Source organism: Glycine soja, chromosome 1, assembly GCF_004193775.1.
Source record: "Glycine soja cultivar W05 chromosome 1, ASM419377v2, whole genome shotgun sequence".
Classification (NCBI taxonomy): Eukaryota; Viridiplantae; Streptophyta; class Magnoliopsida; order Fabales; family Fabaceae; genus Glycine; species Glycine soja.
Genome location: NC_041002.1, coordinates 38,242,490 through 38,263,808, shown reverse-complemented (window position 1 = coordinate 38,263,808; position 21,319 = coordinate 38,242,490). Strand labels below are relative to the sequence as shown.

Below are 21,319 nucleotides of genomic sequence, written 5' to 3'. Positions count from 1 at the left end.
ACATTATTTGGTAATTAAATATGCATCAATTAATAGTACCTATTTCCTTTGGGTATATAAATAAAACTAATGATACACACAAATCGCCTACAATTATATTCATCAATTATAATAACAACTAATCAACCTTTGGGCGATCCATAAATGCCTTATAACAATGAATTTCAATGTACCCATAAAACAATAATCATATAATTTAGCATCCATTATTCTATGAGTAATTGAAATAATCATTAATTTGGAATTAAATAACCTTATAGATTTGGTCACTTTGGTGACTAACAAATCTATCATACACTTAATTCCAACCAAATATATGGCCTGCACATACTTATTGTTATTACAATTCATAGTCATTTTATTAATTTCATTCCAGACCATAAAATAATATTCTCATTTATTTGCATTTTGCATTTAAACACATTCAAGCAAATATATAGCATATACATATTTACTGCTACTGATAATTTCAAAACATTCACGTTAATTTAATTTCAGGATATAAACTTTAAATCCTTTAATGACATTCAACAATAACATTTGGAAAAAAAATGAGCACGTGGTATTGAGAATAGAAAAAAGAGGGTTGGAATAACAATTCCAAAAAGAATTTCCTATTCCTTTTACAATTGTGCGAGAATGCTTTTAAGCCGTACATTTTTAATTCCTTTCATTCTATTCAAATTAAAATACTTTCTCTTTATTATATATCAAATGCATAAGATGCAACAACCAAAACACACCGGAAAAATAAAGTTTTTAAATTTTATAATTAGAATTCATGCATAATTAAAAGAAAATAAATTATTCTTGAAAAATCATAAATTTAATAACTATTGCTTGAATGTCACATATAAAAATTTTAAGAGTTTCTTAAATTAACAATAATAAAAAATCAATAAGATCTTAAAAACTATTATTGTGACAACTAATAGATAAACAATGTGCACATTTCTCTCTGGTCCTTTCTTTTCGCTGTACTTTGATTTCTTGGAATAAGAGAAAAATAAAATTTCACTCTATTAATTATTTTATTTTGTCTCTCTATGTTTGTGATGATTAGATATTAAAGAAAATATTTTTCTATCAGACTTGGTTTTATATTAATATGTATTAACCCATTTATAATTACTACTTTCATCAAGTAACGGATACCTTCAAAAACTTTTCTTATTTAATCCAATTACAAATTAATTTTTAATTATTATTTATTTATTATTTCCAACGTATGTCTCAACTCAAGTGAGATATTAATTCTAAAAGTACAGGTTGAGAAAGAGAAAAGGAGGGAGAGGGTGGCATGGTTTGTCAATAACAGTATCAAAATCCTAATTTTCTGTGGTATCATAAAATTTCTCATGTAATATATTATAACTAGCATGAAAAATCTTTCCTTAAAAAATACTCATATTTAAAATCTCACATCACGTATTGCTTCCTCTCAAATCTCACATTCGGTTTATCATCAACTCGCTATCGTCCACTGGGATGAAAAAAAAAATTTGCTACGGTCCATAAATCTTCATATATAACCCTTAGAGTATGTTTGGATAGAGAATTTTAACTGAGAAAAGTAATTTATCAGAGAATTTGAATTTCTATAATTTAGAATTCATTGTTTGGATGTTTTTTTGTGATGAATTTAAAATTTTGGAATTTAAAAACAGAATTTTGAACAACTAAAAATCTGGAATTTCAATTTCCTTTTAAAATGTGAGAAATTGGAATTCTCTTCTTACATTCTTCTTTAAGAAACACCGTATGAGATTGTGAAACATCGATGATCGGATCTGAGCATAGAGGAACATGTATCACACCAATCATATCTTTTCTTTTTTTTCATTCATTTTTTTTCACCCTCATAATTTTAACTTTTTTTATCCAAACACAAAATTTTGAAAATAAAAGAATTTCAATTGAAGTATTTGAAATTCTTAGAATTTAAAATTTCTCAAAATTTTAAATTCCTCCATCCATTCCATTTAAATCTACAAAGAAAGAGAAAGAATAAGGAACAATTTGTGTGTGAGGACCTTAATGTCTAGTTTGGTCAAATACAGCTATTACATCCATTACATTGCAGCTTTGTGTTGTGAATTTTTTTGGTGATTTTCAAGCACACTGTAATGTGATGTGATGCGCTTGCGGGTACTACCACAAATGCAATGTTTTAGCAACATCATGTGATGCAGTTCACAATTTGAACCAAGGTTCATTGAAGGTATGGGAGACAATTCAATTCATTTAGTCACTAATCATCTGATCCATCCATGTATAAATTCAACCAATTTAAAAAGTAAAAATTAATGGAATATAGTTGGATTGGATTACAATTTGTTACTAGATAAATGGACCATTCAACATTTTTTTTTGTAATTTATTGTGTCAAGTAGTTTAAAGTTTATTAATTGAGCACAGGTCTTTTAAGGGACTTTACTAGTAAAAAAAAAAAATCTTTTAAGGGACCTGGACTCTACAATGTTAAGGTACAAGAATGAGTTTCTGTCAAAAAAAAAAGTTCAAGAATGAGTACAATATTAAAATTTATTTTATTAAATTACTTTTTAAAATAAAACATAATATACTTTTTATTAAATCAAACATAATATACTCTAAATGAATGGATTGGATATCGATCGATTAAAAACCGTAATAGATAGTTTGAATTTTTTATTAAGTAAATCCGGAATTGATTAATTTTTAATCTATTTTTAATAAATTAGAAATAAACTAATGATTTATTTTTAAGTTATCTATTATAATTCAATTTAAAAATTATCTAGTCCGTCCATATGATTAAAATAAATACAAGTCTTTGAAACCAGAGAAAATATAGGAACCGCAACATATTCTTGTAAATTAGAAGAACCGCACGCTCAAATAGAAAAAAAAAAAAAAGAATGTAGAACAGAAAAGGAAAAAAAAAAACTGCCATGCTTATGGAGAGAACAAATTTAAAAGAAGCAAGAGTGGAGCATGGGATGCTCATAAGTAGTGGCACTTAGTACATCTATGGTCAAGATTCGAGACTAAACTCAATCAATTAATTTCTATTACGAAATAATTTTTTATAATTTTCTTGTTATCCCTTTTTATTATATTGTTTATTTAATTTCATCATTTTCTTTCTTCTTTGCTGTTTATTAGAAAAAAATATTATATAATGTCAACGAACATAATATAATTTCTCATACTTTATTATTTTATCTGTTATTTTTATTGCCAAAAGTAAAATATTTTTGTATCTAAGCTTGTTTGTTTATTTTGCCTGTTATAGTGTAGTGGAAATTAACTAAGGCAATGTAGTACATTCATGCGTCACTTTGAAGAATGCTGCATGACTCAGCAATTTAGAGCTAAGTATATGATGACATGGCCTAGTGTCCAAAATAACTGCTTCCACTTGCCTACAAAAGCACGTGAATGATTCTTGACTTAGATCATTCCACCCATATAGATTCTGTTTTATTATCAATATTCAGTTGCCGCGTACGAATACGATCATTAACCCATTGGACCCTTACTTAACACATTGAATTAAGACTAACCAGTGGACTTAATCATGGGTTTCACTTAAAACAATGATTTAATTTATTGTAGAATCGTGGACTTTATTTAGAAGAATGGTGTTATATACTCTCCAACTTATCTTTTTAAATGAGAGAATGAATATTTTATATGAGAGATTATTTTTGAGTGAAATAAAACTCTTATGAATGATAATTTTTTTTAGTATTTAAGATAATTAAATGTTTAAAACTAAAACAGAATATTATCAATTAAACTGAAATAATTTCACGTTAAATTATTTACATGACAAGTAATATTCTCTAACATACACTATTTTAATAAATATTTTTATTTGACATAATATATGTGCGATTTTATAAATAAAGAGCATGAAGTAACTAGACCAACATTATTAAGTAACTCATATTGTACTCAATAATATAAAAACAGATTTAAAAAAAAGAGTATGTGTTACTATCATTATTATTCAGCCAAGTCATATTATATTGTGGAATATATGAATTAATTGATTTGATATTGTTCAAACTTAACTAATAATCTCAAAATTGAGTCTTAAATAAACATATACCAGTGGTCTACACAAAAAGGAAAAAAAAAAAAGACCAGATCATATTTCAAAAATCAAACTAAATATTGTGGATTTTTTACCTAGGTTTATTTTTTGTAAATAATATTTCATGCTTTTTAAAAGCTCTCTTACAAGACAAAAAGAAAATACAACTAAAGTTTAAACCAAACAGCAACGCTAGCAAGATTAAAAGGATTATGATTTGAGGAGTGTGAAAAATATATTTTTCATTAATGATTAAAATTTATTAAAAATAAAAATTATGAGAAAGATTTGTTAAATAAAAATTAAACCTACAAAATTATATTTGTTTAATAAATTTCACTCAATAATAAAATATATTCAATTAGAATACTAACAGTTTCTTATGATTTAATTAGTTCAGTAGGGGAAAAGTATAATGTTGAAAAAAAATATTATTTTGTGCTTGATTGATAGACAGACCAACATAACTCATTAAAGAAGTTTAACTAAGTTGGTTCAACAATACATATAAATTATTATACCTATATTCAATTTTTTATATTCAATTTTTTACTGATAAAAAAATGTGAACTTAATTCGTAATCATGTTGTACAGAAAAACATTACGTATGATTCTTTTTTAGATTTATGATGAATAAAATACAATTAATATGACATTGAAAATAATTAATTCTGAAAGAAATAAAAAAAAAATCTGAAAATAAATTATTTCATTTATACTTCATAATTAGTTTTATTTTTTCAACCAACTAAAATCAATATTTCTCAACTTACTATTAAAATGCTAAAATCAATAAAATTTCCAAATACAAATCTATTGTTTGAAATTATATATACTAAAATCAATTTTTTTCAAAAATTAATTCTAAAAAAAAGTTAAATGATTTATTTGAATAATGTTTGAACAAGATATAGCCAAAATACGGTTCAACCACAGCCAGTTTAGCGTCATTGGTCACTACAAACTATTTTATTAAGTCCCATAATTTATCTCTTTGTTACAAAATGCATCATTGATTATGATTGAAGGTTTAGCCCCTGTTTCATTTTTGAAACAGCATGTATTTATGGCAAACACTAGATTGAAGAACCAAAACTAGATTTTATTTATTTATTAAAAGTATATTATTAATACACAATGCATCTTCAATATGAATTCTAATAAAAACTTGCATTCGTTTGCAAAGCTGCAAAGGCCTACATTTATTTGAAGCATCAAGCATCTAAAAAAAAGTGAATAATCACAAACTCCTTTCGTCCTATACGTTTTACAGATACTTCCTTTCTGCCTAGGTAGAAGATGCATATCACGACCAAACTCTGATATATCTTTGGTGCCAGAACTTTAATATCAGAATACAATATGAACACTCTTCAACACTCTTCAAAGACTAAGTAACAAGGAAACTTGTGAATCCTCAACATATTTACATAAATCACCCTTAGGCATCTAAAATTCAATCCAACATCAATGAAAAAGTTTTGCATTTTAGTACCTTAATTAACTCTAAACCCTGCATTCTATATAGTTCATTGATTTTGCATGGACTGCATTTGAATAATTGTACCATAAGGTCCAAATTGGCATCCACTGAGGAAATACTGCTCCTGAAGTGGTTTAGACCCATTTGAAGAAATCCCACAAAGTTGTGTCATGAACATGTTTCTATTTGTGGAATTGAAATGCATAGGCACAGTTTCACATGGCAATTTCCAATCATGTTCCTGTTTAATTACCATGGTAGTAGACAATTTCTGATTCTGGCGTGGTGGATTCACATCCTTCACTGAGTGATCTAGTGAAGAGGGTCTGTTACTCTCAGATGAAAGAGATTTTGCTTCTGGGAGATTCACCATTGTGATGTCATGGATACTGGATCTCTTCTTATCCTTTCCCCCACTTAGTTGCCTGATGAAATACTTCTGAGCATGACTTGCAACCTGAGTTGGAGTCCTTGTGATCACAAAATTGCGAGAAATGTTTCTCCAGTCTCCTTTACCATACTTCTTCAGACCCGTCAGAAATTGTCTGTGATGGTCCATTTAGCAAGTAACCCAACATTAGACAGTAGTTCTTGCATAAATCAAAAGCTCAAGATAATATTTAATTAAACTCAGAAAAGACTGCACTATAGACTTTATTATCAATTTTAGAGTTCAATTAGAATGCACCGACACTGCAAAGGTCAATATAGTTTGTCATATATGGTATGTTGACTCTTTACAACGACAACCTTAAAAATTATACTTAGAGATGATTTTTTATTAGTTGAACCAGTGTAAAATTCTTCAAATTTATTGTGCATGAAAATTTAATTATTAACATGTTTTTGAGTTTCTCATTGATTCAGGAGCCAAATCCTTTCATTCAGGCAAATATTTATACAAAAACAATAGACCGTATTAAGTGAAGCATTTTTCATATCAATCATATATATAAAGTAACCAGAACTGACTCAACCATTCAATCGATAACTACACAAATGAATTGGCTAAAACTCAAAACTATAACCAAAAACATTAACTTCTAAGTTATTTAACACCCAAGCCATGCATGGATTATTCCTCCACTTTTTGGCACACATGAATTTAATCATTACCTGAATAGGGATCACTTATGAAACAACAACACACACAACAAAGGCTTATGATGTGCAATTACCTGTGCTCCTCTTTAGTCCATGGCACTCCTTTCTTCCTCTCCTGCTCAGATGGTCTATTGGAAGCACCCCTTTTGCCAGTAACACCATAAAACTGCCTGAGCCCACCAAATCCTTGATTATTGACCCACTCCAATGTGAAGGAATCAGTAGCAGTGTACCCTGGAACTGGGATAAACCCAGATTCAATGACACTCACATCTGCTTCAAGTTCCCTGTACTGTTTGATCACATCACCGACCGTCTTGCCCGGAATCAAGGCGGCCACCTTCAGCCACCGGTCCGGCGTGTCCTTGTCAAACACAGCCAAAGCATTCTCAAAGAGCTTGTTCTCCTGTGGAGTCCACCTGGTCCCCGAGCTTTCTTGGAACAACCAATTGGAACTCTGGAGGTATGAGGCTGGAGAAAGAACTTCAATTCCCCTGTTCATTGTTCTAGTTTAAGGTAATATTAGTAGTAGCAGCACTCATAACTAGCATGATAAAAACATATACACATACACAAATACACAAATACAAACACAGTTATTACTTATTACATACTCTCTCTTTGAATTCAAAGTGAGAGAAGATGTGAAGAGTGGTGGACTAGTGGAGCTGCTAAGAAGAATATAATCAAGAAGCATTTGTAAGGAATCTGCGACCCTTTTCACATAGCCACAGTCTAAGGAATCTGGAATATATATATATATATATATATATATATATATATATATATATTATAAAAAAAAACTTTCTTTCCAAAACCCAAGGAAAATTCCCAATCCCTCAGTTTATAGGAAAACTACAAAGCTTGTACTTTTAATTTTTTTTAAACCCTAAAACTATTCAGATCTAAGACAAGAACGAATAATCACCAACACAAAATAAAAAGAAGTAAACCAAGATAGAAAAATGGGTAAAAGTAATAAAATGTTCAGAGAATTAAATGGAGACCCCAGAAGCTTATGTAGTTGACACAATAATTGGGGTGACTAGCTTTTCCAAAGAGAGATATGTTGGGTTTTTTTTTATTTATTACAATTGAGAAAACATAGAAAGGAAAAGAAGTATTAAAATGGAAATGGGAGAGTACGTTGAAGAAGAAAAGGATGGAGTGAAGTGCGGAGGAGTACAAAGAAGGGAAACAGGAATGTCAGGTCTTTGTACTGTACTGGTGTTGAGTTGAGACAGCGATCTATGGAACAGGTTGGATTGGAATGGGGAGAGAGAGAGAGGTCAAAGGCACTGAGTTGTGATTGGTGGAGAGGGTTCTTGTGGGCGCTGAGACCACACGATAGATACAAACAAGCAGGAGGAGAGAGAAATTAAGGGTTGTTTCATAGAATTAAAAGAAAACCTTATTTGGTGTCACTTTGAAATAATACACATTAATATTTATGATTATGAAACGTCATATGAATTATATAACAATATAAATTAATTAATTTTTATTTTTAATTCAAACTTAAAGACCTTATAACAAATTTATATCCTTAAATTATATTTTAATTTTAATTTAATATTTTATTAAAAGATAACTTTATCCCTTAATTTCTTTCAGCAGAGAGAGATGAAAAGGACGAGGGTTGATTTGGTGTGGGGTTGGGAGGGCGTGGACTGGTTTGGGCAAATTGGTAACTACATGGATTCCATGAACATTGACGTTTGACATGGTTGGCTAATGAAGAAGTGATGTTGAGTAATTGAAGTGGAACACTGGGGAGCATGGAGTGTGGGCAGGGTGGATAAATATGTTTAGGTCCATGGATTGGCATGTGAGACTTACGATTTATGTGGGTAACAGATCAATTTTTTTAAATGATTCATGATTATGTTATATTTGTTGGTCCACCCCACTTAATCCGCAGACTATACGGTTGAGTAATTGAAGTGGAACAGTGGGGGAGCATGGAGTGTGGCCAGGGTGTATAAACAGGTTCAGGTCTATGGATTGGTTTGTGGGACCCGCGGTCTAAGTGGGTAACAGACCAATTTTTTTTATACGATTCATGGTTATGTTATATTTGTTGGTCCGCCCCGCTTAACCCGTGGACTATGCGGATTTAGCCCACGGGTCTGCGGATTGTTCGCATTAGGTTTGATTTGTGTGACCAAGTTACAATCAAGAGAGAATTTAAAAAAAAAACAGATAAATAAATAAATATATTAGATAAGATAAAGATTTAAAGATAAAAATAAGATTTAAATTAAAAGATGATGAAGATAAAAAAAGATAAGATCAGAAAAGTAAATAAAAGATAACAAAAATAAAAGATTAAGATAAAAAAGATAAGTGATACTGTTGTGGGACCTGAGCGCCTAAAAATCTTCCTTCTTGATATTTTCTCGATTTTTTTCTCTTTTAATCTATCTTTTTCATATTTACAAGCCATAAATAATAAAAATACCGATTCTTATCATTTAAGCAAAAAATAACTGCTAAATTAATATTTTTAAAGATATTTCAATATATTTTTATTATAAAAAATAGCTCATATTTAACCCTTATCATTGCAACATACTAAAAACACTTTCTCTCTTCACAGTTCTTCTACATCACTACGCAGTCACGCGTGTAGTCTTTCCCTTACAAGGAAAACAAAATACGACTCATGCTTACGCAGTCACGCGACACATCACATCGGTAAATAATGTGTATTGTTCTCTTTTAATCACTTGACTTGATTTTATTCTAATATTTAGTATTATTTTGAGTTTTAGGAAAAGAAGATGAAGATGTGGAGATGGGGAAGGCTGAAGTTATTTCAAATATGAAATTATTTGTTGTTGAAGATGTTTAAGTTTCATATTTTAGATTTATTGCTTGAATTTTCTTTTGTTAAAATATTATTTATTTTATTGATGTAATTGACTAATTGTTGAGATTTTATTTACATTTGTATTGAACTTAATTTGATTGTGTTGTATTTTTTATTGAAATTGAAATTTTTTTAAAACTAGGCCCGCGAATTGGTCCATTTGACCCGCGGGTCCGCGAAACGGGATTGGATCAATTTATTTGATCCGTGTAAGAAAGCGGGACAAACTGACCCGATCGACTGTCAATGCAGGCTTATGCGGACGGGTCTCATGCAGGATGGATCGGCCCGCTTACCCACCGCTAAGTGTGGGTAAAAAGACAAAAATATCATTTCACCAAAGAGGACGTTGTTTTGGACTGAAATTGCGAAAATGCCACTTTATAGTTTTCAGCGAGAGGTCACGATGAGATTGGAATAATATAAAAAGACTAAAATATCATTTTTATTGATTTATATTTTAGTAACATTTATTTTAATGTTTTATATTTTATATTTTTTATTCCTTAAAATTTACAACGTTATTCAAGATGGTTTTTCAGTTGAATACTAATATTGTTAGTATTTTAAACTTTAAAATGATTAATTTTAATATAATAATTCTTAGTTATCTCTATATTTAATTAATTATTATAATTAATTTGAATATAATGATAATTTTTAACGGTCATAAGATTTTTTATTAGAATTTTAAAAAATAAAAATCCAACAATCACTCCTTATAGTCAAAACTTGTTCTTATTTGAGATATCAAAGTTGTGTTAAAATTAATGTTTCTTATAAGAGGTATGTGACTTGTGTAAGAATTAATAAATAAATAATTAATAATTAATAACTAAATTATAATTATATTAAATAAAAAAAGTTTTTAGAAATAACTATGAGAGTAGTGATCATAAAAGAGTTAATACTCATTTATGTGAAACAAGATTCTCTTACATAAAAGTGTTCTTTCTTGATAGAAATTTCATTATGGAGAAAAATATGCAATGTTAATTTATTATTTATGAGAATGATATATTTTAAGATTCTATTGGTTTTCTATAATTGTTAATATAGAGAACCCTTAAAATTTGCATGTGAATGATTTATAAAATTTATGATTATTCATTAATGATGTTTTCCGCAAATTATATGGATCCTAATTTTAAAATTAAAATTATTGATAATATGTTTTTCCGTTGCAAGTATGTGTATATTTTCAACTGCTGCATCTTATATTGATTGATATATAATAAAGAAAAAACAAGCAATTTCCTTATGAACATCTCGTACACGTAAATTCATTTGAAAATTTGCAGAATGTGAATTCCTTAAGAATTCTTTTATTTGGAGCTTTAATTATTTATACTTTGGATATCTAGTACGTGAATTTTAATCGTGAAGATCCAGTTATGGAGTTATGGGCACGGTATCAATCATCATCATGTTCCCGTGATTACCGTCAATACAGAAGTGAACGTGATTGAAACACACACACACACACACATATATATATATATATATATATATATATATATATATATATATATATATATATATATATATATATATATATATATATATATATATATATATATATAATTTGGTTATAATGTGAATGAAGGGGGCCAGGAATGAAATTGGATACATTAAAATTAATTGTTATAAGGTATTTATGAATCGTTCACCATTTGATTAGTTATTCTTATAATCAGTGAATATAATTGTAAATAATTTTTGTGTATCATTAATTTATTTATATATCCAAAGGTAATAGGTACTATTAATTTGTACATATTTAATTGTCAAATAATGTTAAGAATTTTATTAACATCATCATGTTTATAGGTTGTGTTGATGTATCACCCAAAGGAGGACATCAACATACATTGATCGTTATCTGAATGAATCATATATATGATATATGTTTTATGTCTCAAAATGCTTATGTGAATTTTATTATGCAGTACATATTCCCAATTCACTAAATTCTCATGTATCATCTGTGTTAATTTTTTAATGGGCTTAACTTTTTTGACAGGAATGAGAAAGTCAAATTTCATCTCTGTGTTTTGGATCTTAATCTTGCTATATTGGAAGAGAAGTCTACTACTATTACTGATGCTAGTAACAATGAAGAGAAAACTCATTATAAAGCTTCATAAAGATCAAACAGACTCAACTTAATGTTCATGAGAAATACTGTTGCAAATAGTATTAAAACAACTCTCCCTAAGACTAATAGTGCTAAAGAGTTTATGGGATTAATGGGAGAGCGCTCTCAAACATCTGATGAGTTTCTTGCTGGGACATTAATGAGTACACTGGCCACCATGAAGTTTGACAGTTCACATACTATGCATGAGCATGTCATTAAGATGACAAACATTACAACAAAACTTAAGACCTTGGGAATGACTGTGAATGAGAACTTCCTTGTTCAGTTTATTTTGAACTCATTATCGTCTAAGTATGACTCGTTCCAAATGAGCTATAATACCATGAAAGATAAATTGAATGTGCATGAATTGCATAGTATGTTAGTTTAGGAAGAAACAAGGCTTAAAAATCAAGGAAGTCACTAAGTCCATTATGTAAGCCACCAAGGGAATCAAGGAGCCGAAAATAAATTTGTGAAGAAACATGATAAAGGCAAAGGGCCATTAAAGATCAATGACGACCCTGTGCAAATCCAGAATAAGACATCAAAGAGCAATAATTGTCATTTCTGTGGGAAAGTAGGACACTTCTAGAAGGATTTCCTAAAGCGTAAGTCTTGGTTTGAAAAGAAAGGTGAGCTTAATGCTCTTGTATGTTTTGAATCAAACTTAACTGAAGTTCCCCATAATACATGGTGGATTGATTTTGGTTGTACAACTCATGTTTTTAATACTATGCAGTGTTGGACAAGTGGCCTCAGATATCTTAAGAAGGGGGGGGGTTGAATTAAGATATCACAACTTATTTCCCCAATTAAAAATTCTATTTCTCTTTTTATTCCAGTTATAAATTCCCTTAATAATGAATTTTTTAAATATTGATTCAAATAGAATAGATTGAATATGAATATAAAACAATAATAAATAAAGGAGTTTAAGAGAAGAGAAAATGCAAACTCAGATTTATACTGGTTCGGCCACACCCTTGTGCCTACGTCCAGTCCCCAAGCAACCCGCTTGAGAGTTCCACTATCTTGTAAATTCCTTTTACAAGTTCTAAACACACAAGGACAACCCTTCCTTTGTGTTTAGAATTCTTTCACAACAAGAGACCCTCGGTCTCTTAATCCCTTTTTAGAATGAAGAAGAAGAAAAGAAGAAATCTCTCTTGAAAGAGATAGATTTAACAATTTGAGCACTCAAATAATTCCTTATTGAATCACGAGTAATTTGGCCAAGGAATTTTTAAGAGGATAAAACGATTTTGCTTTTTAAGAGAATAAGACCTTTTTGTTCTGGAAAACTCTTAGCAAATTCGTGTCTCAAGTCACATATATATAGGCCTATGATAGCCATTCAAGAACCACACAAAAAGATGTGACTGTTGAGAATGTTTTCTGAAAAACTCCTCTGGTAATCGATTACAATATGTGTGTAATCGATTACACGCTTTAAAATTTGAATTAAAACGTTCAGAAACTACTGGTAATCGATTACCATATATGTGTAATCGATTACACAGTGCAAATTTTGAATTCAAATTTTAATAGCTGTTGTAAATCAGTTTTGGCCACTGGTAATCGATTACATCCTATGGTAATCGATTACCAGAGAGTAAATTTGTGGAAAAAGACTTTTTAACTTAAAATTCTTGGCCAAACCTTTTGCTACTTCAATTGGAATTCCCTTCCTATTTAATATACCCTTTCTAAGACTCTATAGACTGTCTTGATCATCCATCTTGAGTATCTTTAATTGCTTTGTCTTGAGTAAATCTTTGAGAAGCATATGATTCATGTAATCCTTTGGCATCATCAAAACATTTAGCTTGATCCTTTGTCTACAATCTCCCCCTTTTTGATGATGACAACACCTAAAATCAAGACAAGCTATATACAAGATGATAGCACGTTCACACAACCCTTACTCCCCCTATCTTTTGGCATATATGCCTAACTTTACTTGATAATTGATTTCTAACCCAAGTGTGCTCTCCCAAGTTCTCTCCCCCTTTGGCAACATCAAAAAGAACTAGAGCAAATCAATCAATATCCAAACATTAACACAATAAATATCCAAAACAAAGCTAACCATTAAATCAAAATAACTCCATACAGCGTCATAATTAACCAAAACAAAAAGCGAGAAATATAATAATAGTGCAAGAGTACAATACCTAGAATAAAAAGCCAAATACACGGCGATAAAACAAAGTACTAATAATACTTAACCACTAATAAAACTAAGTCATAATAATAGCATATAATCTAAGAGGATGAAGGAGGCGGAGGTGGTGGATCAAAACAAGTCCGGATGAAAGAGACATCTTCTTCAACTCTGGTAATCCTTGATTCCATAGCATCGAACCTCATGTCAACTTGTAATTCCATGGCATCAAACTTGTCACCAACAAAAGTCTGAAGTCCATCAAACTTGTCCATAAGCCTTCGAAGAAGAGTGGAATTATCTTCATCTGGGAGGTTGCCTTCTTCATCAGCGGGTTGAGTGCCCTTTTTGACCCAAGAGCCATCACTCTCTTTGCGGTAACCAAAAGAAGCAATCGCAGCAGCACCAATTAAAAAAGATCTCTTGATTGGAACATAAGGTTCAGAATCAAGAGGAATTTGAAAATGGCGGAAAAAGAGAGTGACAAGCTGTGGATACGGCAAAGGTGCATTTAATCGCAATGCCTTATGCATGCGATATCTTACAAGGTGTGCCCAGTCAAGTTGACGGCCGGTATGAAAGGCCCACATGATAATTAGATCTTCCTCAGAAACCTGGGCAAGGTTGGAAGACCGTGGAAGCAGAATATGCACAATCAAATAGTGAAGGATGCGGCTTTCAAAAGCCAATGACCCGGCAAGAAGACGTCCGATCATATCCGCATTGTTGGTGCAAACCAACTGGCGGGCATCATGGGCAGAGAAATCAAATTTCCAGTCGTCATTCAGTGTACCTTCAAATGGTACACCGTCACTGGGTAATTTGGTTAAGTCATGAAAAAGGGACTGATCAATGACCATTTTTATCCCAAAAAGTTCAGAAATCAGAGTGTTGTCCTGAATTTCCAGATTACAATAAAAAGCTTTAACCAATTCAGGATAAATAGGCAATTGTAATGACATAAAAGGTAGAAGACCTAAGTTCTGAAAGGCTTGAATGCAATCAAAGGTTTCAGCAGAAAAGAATTCCATATCAATAAACTTAGGGTCGATAATGGAATGAGATGAGAAAAGATTGGAGTACCGTTTCTGCTGTTCGTCGGAAGAAAACACTGGGGAAGAGGACAATGAGGGTGGAATTGGTGCTGTGGATGCACTAGTGGCTCCAAAACGATGAGCTCTTGAAGCCGAAGTGGAGGCGGAAGAACCCTTTCGTTTCTTTGACGATTCTGCCATTTTAGGGAGTTTTTGCAGATTTTAATCGGTGGAATCAAAAGAAAAATGAAAAAGAAGAAGATTGCAATTTACGGGAGTTGATTTGATGAAGAAACGAGTGAGATATGAAGGTTTTGAGGTTTAGGAATGGAGGAACGGCGCAAGGAAGAAGGAGCTGCGTAAGAGATTCTGAAAACGTGATATTTATAGAGCAGGACGCGTGGTAATCGATTACAAGTAATGGTAATCGATTACAGGAGGAGGCAGCTTACTGGTAATCGATTACATGAATACTGTAATCGATTACAGGCCATCTGTTCTAGTGTAATCGATTACAGTATTCATGTAATCGATTACCAGAACAAAAAATAGCCTTTTCCTTAAAAGAAAACTTATTTCTAAGTCTAAAAACTTATACTATCTTAAGAGTTAATTATACTAACAAGAAAAGTAAACTAAGTTAAACAAAACAAGTGTCATACTTCATCAAAACACAATCAATCATTCAAAAAAAAAAATTACCTATCCAAATCACTAAGATCTAAAAGCCCTAATTCTCTTCTTATTGAGAAAAATATTTATTTTGGGAGAGGTTTTGTAAAGATATCAGCAAGCTGATTCTTTGTATCAACAAACTCTAATATACAATCTCCCTTTAGGACATGATCTCTAAGAAAATGATTCCTAATTTCTATATGTTTGGTTCTAGAGTGTTGAACATGGTTTTTGGATAGATTTATGGCACTAGTATTATCACACCTAATTGGTATACGATCAAGAAGGATGCCACAGTCAGATAATTGTTGCTTCATCCATAAAATCTGTGCACAACAACTGCCGGCAGAAATATATTCCGCTTCAGCAGTGGATAAAGCAACACTGTTTTGTTTCTTACTATGCCATGAGACAAGAGCGGATCCAATGAATTGACAAATTCCACTTGTGCTTTTTCTATCAATTTTAGATCCGGAAAAGTTAGAATCAGAATATCCTATTAAGTTACATGTTGAGTTCTTAGGATATCATAATCCTAAATTTATTGTACCTAATAGATATCTCATGATTCTCTTAACTGCACTCAAATGTGATTGTTTGGGGTTGGATTGAAACCTAGCACACATGCATACACTAAACATAATATCAGGTCTACTAGCAGATAAATAGAGAAGAGATCCGATCATACCTCGATATTGTTTCATGTCTATAGATTGACCAGATTCATCTTTATCTAAGTAACAGCTAGTGCTCATCGGTGTAGCCATGTGTTTTGCACTTTCCATCCCAAATCTTTTGATCAATTCCTTGCAGTACTTGGCTTGATTGATGAATATACCTTCTTGAGTTTGCTTGATTTGTAATCCCAGAAAGTATTTTAGTTCTCCCATCATTGACATTTCAAATTCACTTTTCATATCAAGGGAAAACTCCTTGCACAATGAATCATTAGTGGATCCAAAAATTATATCATCAACATATATTTGAACCAAAAAAATATCATTATGCTTTCTCTTTATGAACAATGTGGTATCCACTTTACCTCTAGAGAATTCTTTTTCTAGAAGAAAATTGCTTAAACGTTCATATCACGCCCTAGGGGCTTGTTTTAAACCATAAAGAGCCTTTTTCAATTTATAAACATGAGTTGGTTTATCCGGGATTTCAAAGCCTGGGGGTTGTTCAACATATACTTCTTCTTGAATTAAACCATTTAGAAAAGCACTTTTAACATCCATTTGATAGAGTTTAAAATTCATTATGGATGCATATGCTAAAAGCATTCTAATGGCTTCTAATCTTGCAACTGGAGCATATGTTTCTTCATAGTCTATTCCCTCTTCTTGATTATACCCTTTTGCTACTAATCTAGCCTTATTTCTAATAATTATGCCATGTTCATCTAATTTATTTCTAAAAACCCATTTTGTTCCTATGACAGGATAATTTTCAGGTTTTTCTACTAGTTTCCATACATTATTTCGTTCAAATTGATTCAGTTCTTCTTGCATGGCAATTATCCAGTTATCATCTACTATGGCTTCTTTTATATTTTTAGGTTCAATCATAGATACAAAAGCCATATTATTGCATAAATCTTTAAGAGAATGTCTAGTTGTTACCCCTTTTGATATATCACCAATAATGTTGTCGAGGGGATGATCTCTTGAGGCTTTCCATTCTCTTGGAAGTTCATTATTTCTTCTAGCTCCATTATCTTGAGAATCCTCATTGCTTCCTTCATCTTTTTCTTTAGATTCATTTCCATGAATATGTGTATCTTCTAAGGAATCTGAAATATCATCTAAAAAATCCTTCCTTGGAAGAATGGCATTAGACTCATCAAAGGAAACATGTATAGACTCTTCAATTGTCATTGTTCTTTTATTATATATTCTATAAGCTTTACTATGCAGAGAATATCCAAGGAAAATACCTTCATCTGACTTAGCATCAAATTTTCCTAAGTTATCTTTTCCATTATTCAATACGAAACATTTACAACCAAAGATATGAAGATGTGAGATGTTTGGTTTTCTGCCATTGAACAACTCATATGGAGTTTTCTTTAGAATGGGTCTTATTAAAGCCCTATTTAAGATGTAGCATGCAGTGTTAACGGCTTCAGCCCAAAAGTATTTTGGAAGAGGAGTATCATTTAATAAAGTTCTAGCAATCTCTTCCAAAGATCTATTTTTCCTTTCAACAACACCATTTTGTTGAGGAGTTCTTGGTGCAGAAAAATTATGCTCAATCCCATGCTTATCACAAAATAATTCAAATTCTTTATTTTCAAACTCACCCCCATGATCACTCCTAATAGATATAATCTTGAGATTTTTCTTATTTTAAATGATTTTTGCAAGTTTTCTAAATGCTTGAAATGCATCATTCTTATGAGTGATAAAAAGAGTCCATGTGTATCTAGAATAATCATCAACTATAACAAGAGCATAGTAACTTCCTCCAAAACTCATGATTCTGGAAGGACCAAACAAATCCATATGAAGTAATTGTAAGGGTTGAGTAGTTGAAACAATGTTTTTAGATTTGAAAGAAACTCTAGTTTGTTTTCCCTTTTGGCATGCATCACATAGCCTATCTTTTTCAAATCTTAGTTTTGGTAATCCAACAACTAAATCTTTTGATATTAATCTATTTAAGTGTTCCATTTTATATGTGCAATCCGTTTATGCCACAACCATGGATCATCATCTTTACTAAGAAAACATTGATTATTATCTAGTTTTTGACTTAAGTCTATCATGTAAACATTGTTGACTCTAAACCTTATATGATTTATATTTGTATCATGTTTACGTTCAATGACACATTTTTGAGAATCAAATGATACCAGATAGCCTTTATCACATAATTGACTCACACTAAGCAGATTGTGTTTAAGACCTTCAACAAGTAGAACATTTTCAATGGAGGTTGAAGCATTTGTACCTATTTTTCCAACTCCAAGAATTCTACCTTTGTTGTTGTCACCATAAGTTACATGTCCACTTTTCTTGGGAGAGATATGTGTGAATTTTTGATTTGTCTCCCGTCATATGTTTTGAGCAACCACTATCTATGTACCACTTTTTCCTCAAGGGTTCCTACAAAATCAAGGTTGTAACTTAGGTACCCAAACTTTATTGGGTCCTTGTATGTTAGTATGAATAAAGGATCCTTTTGGGACCCAAATCATTTTGATTTTGTTACAATTTCTTCTAAAATAGCATGTAGATGTGCCATGCCTTTTTCTTCCACAGTAAAAACATGTGATAGAACTAGAATTGTATTTTTGTGTGGAAGTAGAGAAGTTTTTATGAAATTTTTGTTGTTTTTCAGATTTATATCCTAATCCAGCCTTATTGGAGACATGTCTTTGTTTTCCTAATATGACATCTAAATTATTTTTACTATAATAGAATTTTGCAAGAGAGTTTTTCAATTCTTTGATTTCTTTTTCATACTTTTCACAACAACTGCAAGAATCTGACATTTTCTTGTCAGAAATAGTAGAAATGTGAACTTTTTCATTTGATTTAGAAATTGAGACTTCATTTCTAAGATGATCTAATTCTTTGTTTAATTTTAAAATTTCATTTTCTAAATTTGAAATTGTTTTCTTTGAAGATGAAACTAACTTTGCAAGTTTAATTGACTCTTTATGCAAATCAGCAAATGCATCTTGCAATTCATCAAAAGAAATAGATAAATTGTTTGAAGATGTTACCTCTTCATCACTTTCATAACTTTTTGCCATAAGGCAGAGGTTTATTTCTTCATTTTCTGAATCTTCAGAAGATTCCATATCGTTTTCATCCCATGTAATGTATGCTTTCTTCAATTTCTTTTCATTAATATTTTTCTTTTCAGACTTCTCCATCTTTTTCTTGAAGATGGGACAATCAACCCTCAGATGTCCAGGTTGATTGCACTCAAAGCATTTTAGAATAGAGGATGAAGTTTTTGTCCTTCTTTTAGGTTTAAAATTTGGTCGCTTTTGATTTCCTCTGACTCTCAGGAACTTGTTGAATCTTTTTACAAACAGACTAATATCTTCATCATTATCCAAGTCAATTGAATCTTCTTTATCACTGTCTTCTTGTATTGCAGATGAGGCTTTAAGAGCGATTCCATTCTTCTTCTAATCAGTTTCTTCATGCTGATTTAATGTTAGTAATTCCATTTCATGCTCCTGCAATTTTCCAAATAATGTAGCAAGAGACATACTAGATAAATCTTGAGATTCTGTGATGGCTGTTACTTTTGGTTGCCATTCTCTATTAAGAAATCTTAAGACTTTATTTACTAGATCTTCATTTTGAAAAGTTTTCCCTAGAGATGCAAGATGATTAACTATGTGTGTGAACCTCTTTTGCATGTCTTGTATACTTTCATTTATATTCATCCTAAAAAGTTCATATTCACGAGTTAAAGTGTTTATCCTAGATCTTTTAACATCTGTAGTGCCTTCATGTGTTACTTGTAGTGTATCCCACATATCCTTAGCACATTTACAATTTGAGACCCTAAAGTATTCATTTATTCCTAAGGCAGATGTAATAATATTTTTGGCCTTTAAATTATATTGTACTAATCTTCTTTCTTCCTCAGTCCAATCTGCTCTTTGTTTTTCTATTGTTGCACTTCCGGCTATTATAGAAGGAACATAAGGTCCTTGTTCTATGGCTTCCCAAATATTTAAATCTATTGCCTCTATAAAGATTTGCATGCGGGTTTTCCAGTAGTGGCAACCCACTCCATTAAAAATGGGAGGTCTATTTATAGAATTTCCCTCGGGAAACAAGTAGTTTGATGAGGCCATAATTCTTGAAGCTTCTAAACTTTATACAAGAATGAAGCTCTGATACCACTTGTTGGACAAGTGGCCTTAGATATCTTAAGAATGGGGGGGGGGGAGGGGTTGAATTAAGATATCACAACTTATTTCCACAATTAAAAATTCTATTTCTATTTTTATTCCAGTTATAAATTCCCTTAATAATGAATTTCTTAAATATTGATTCAAATAGAATAGATTGAATATGAATATAAAACAATAATAAATAAAGGAGTTTAAGAGAAGAGAAAATGCAAACTCAGATTTATACTAGTTCGGCCACACCCTTGTGCCTACGTCCAGTCCCCAAGCAACCCGCTTGAGAGTTCCACTATCTTGTAAATTCCTTTTACAAGTTCTAAACACACAAGGACAACCCTTCCTTTGTGTTTAGAACTCTTTCACAACAAGAGACCCTCGGTCTCTTAATCCCTTTTTAGAATGAAGAAGAAGAAAAGAAGAAATCTCTCTTGAAAGAGATAGATTTAACAATTTGAGCACTCAAATAATTCCTTATTGAATCACGAGTAATTTGGCCAAGGAATTTTTAAGAGGATAAAACGATTTTGCTTTTTAAGAGAATAAGACCTTTTTGTTCTGGAAAACTCTTAGCAAATTCGTGTCTCAAGTCACATATATATAGGCCTATGATAGCCATTCAAGAACCACACAAAAAGATGTGACTGTTGAGAATGTTTTCTGAAAAACTCCTCTGGTAATCGATTACAATATGTGTGTGAAATTCTGATACTGGGGACAGATGTCGTACAGGATGTCACGACATCACGCTTCAGAACATGCAGATTGTGTTTGACTGTATGAACAGATTAAACAAGTAAATAACACAAGAGAATTGTTAACCCAGTTTGGTGCAACCTCACCTACATCTGGGGGCTACCAAGCCAGGGAGGAAATCCAC

General features: G+C 31.2%; 1 protein-coding gene across 4 annotated transcripts; it reads right to left on the bottom strand.

Annotated features, from left to right (window-relative positions):
- Positions 1 to 5,229: 5,229 nt before the first annotated feature.
- Positions 5,230 to 8,045, bottom strand: LOC114415641 (transcription factor DIVARICATA-like). Of its 4 annotated transcripts, none has more exons than XM_028380449.1 (3): positions 7,819 to 8,045; positions 6,747 to 7,178; positions 5,230 to 6,113 (listed from the first exon to the last, which is right to left on the bottom strand). In XM_028380449.1, exons 2-3 carry the CDS (start codon positions 7,172 to 7,174, stop codon positions 5,615 to 5,617), a joined length of 927 nt encoding a protein of 308 aa, XP_028236250.1. In that variant the 5' UTR covers positions 7,175 to 7,178; positions 7,819 to 8,045; the 3' UTR covers positions 5,230 to 5,614. The 4 variants fall into 4 exon arrangements, with proteins under 4 accessions (XP_028236250.1, XP_028236242.1, XP_028236234.1 ...); XM_028380441.1 differs by lacking the exon at positions 7,819 to 8,045 and adding an exon at positions 7,287 to 7,812 and having other exon boundaries at positions 6,747 to 7,166; XM_028380433.1 differs by lacking the exon at positions 7,819 to 8,045 and adding an exon at positions 7,287 to 7,457.
- Positions 8,046 to 21,319: the final 13,274 nt, after the last annotated feature.

What these genes read in the sequence shown, in the direction of transcription:
- LOC114415641 (XM_028380433.1), bottom strand. Translation starts at nt 7,369, where the DNA reads ATGCTTCTTGATTATATTCTTCTTAGCAGCTCCACTAGTCCACCACTC. An exon ending in ACTTTGAATTCAAAGAGAGA is followed by an intron (nt 7,179 to 7,286) that starts GTATGTAATAAG and finishes ACCTTAAACTAG; the next exon opens with AACAATGAACAGGGGAATTG. An exon ending in TGGACTAAAGAGGAGCACAG is followed by an intron (nt 6,114 to 6,746) that starts GTAATTGCACAT and finishes GGACCATCACAG; the next exon opens with ACAATTTCTGACGGGTCTGA.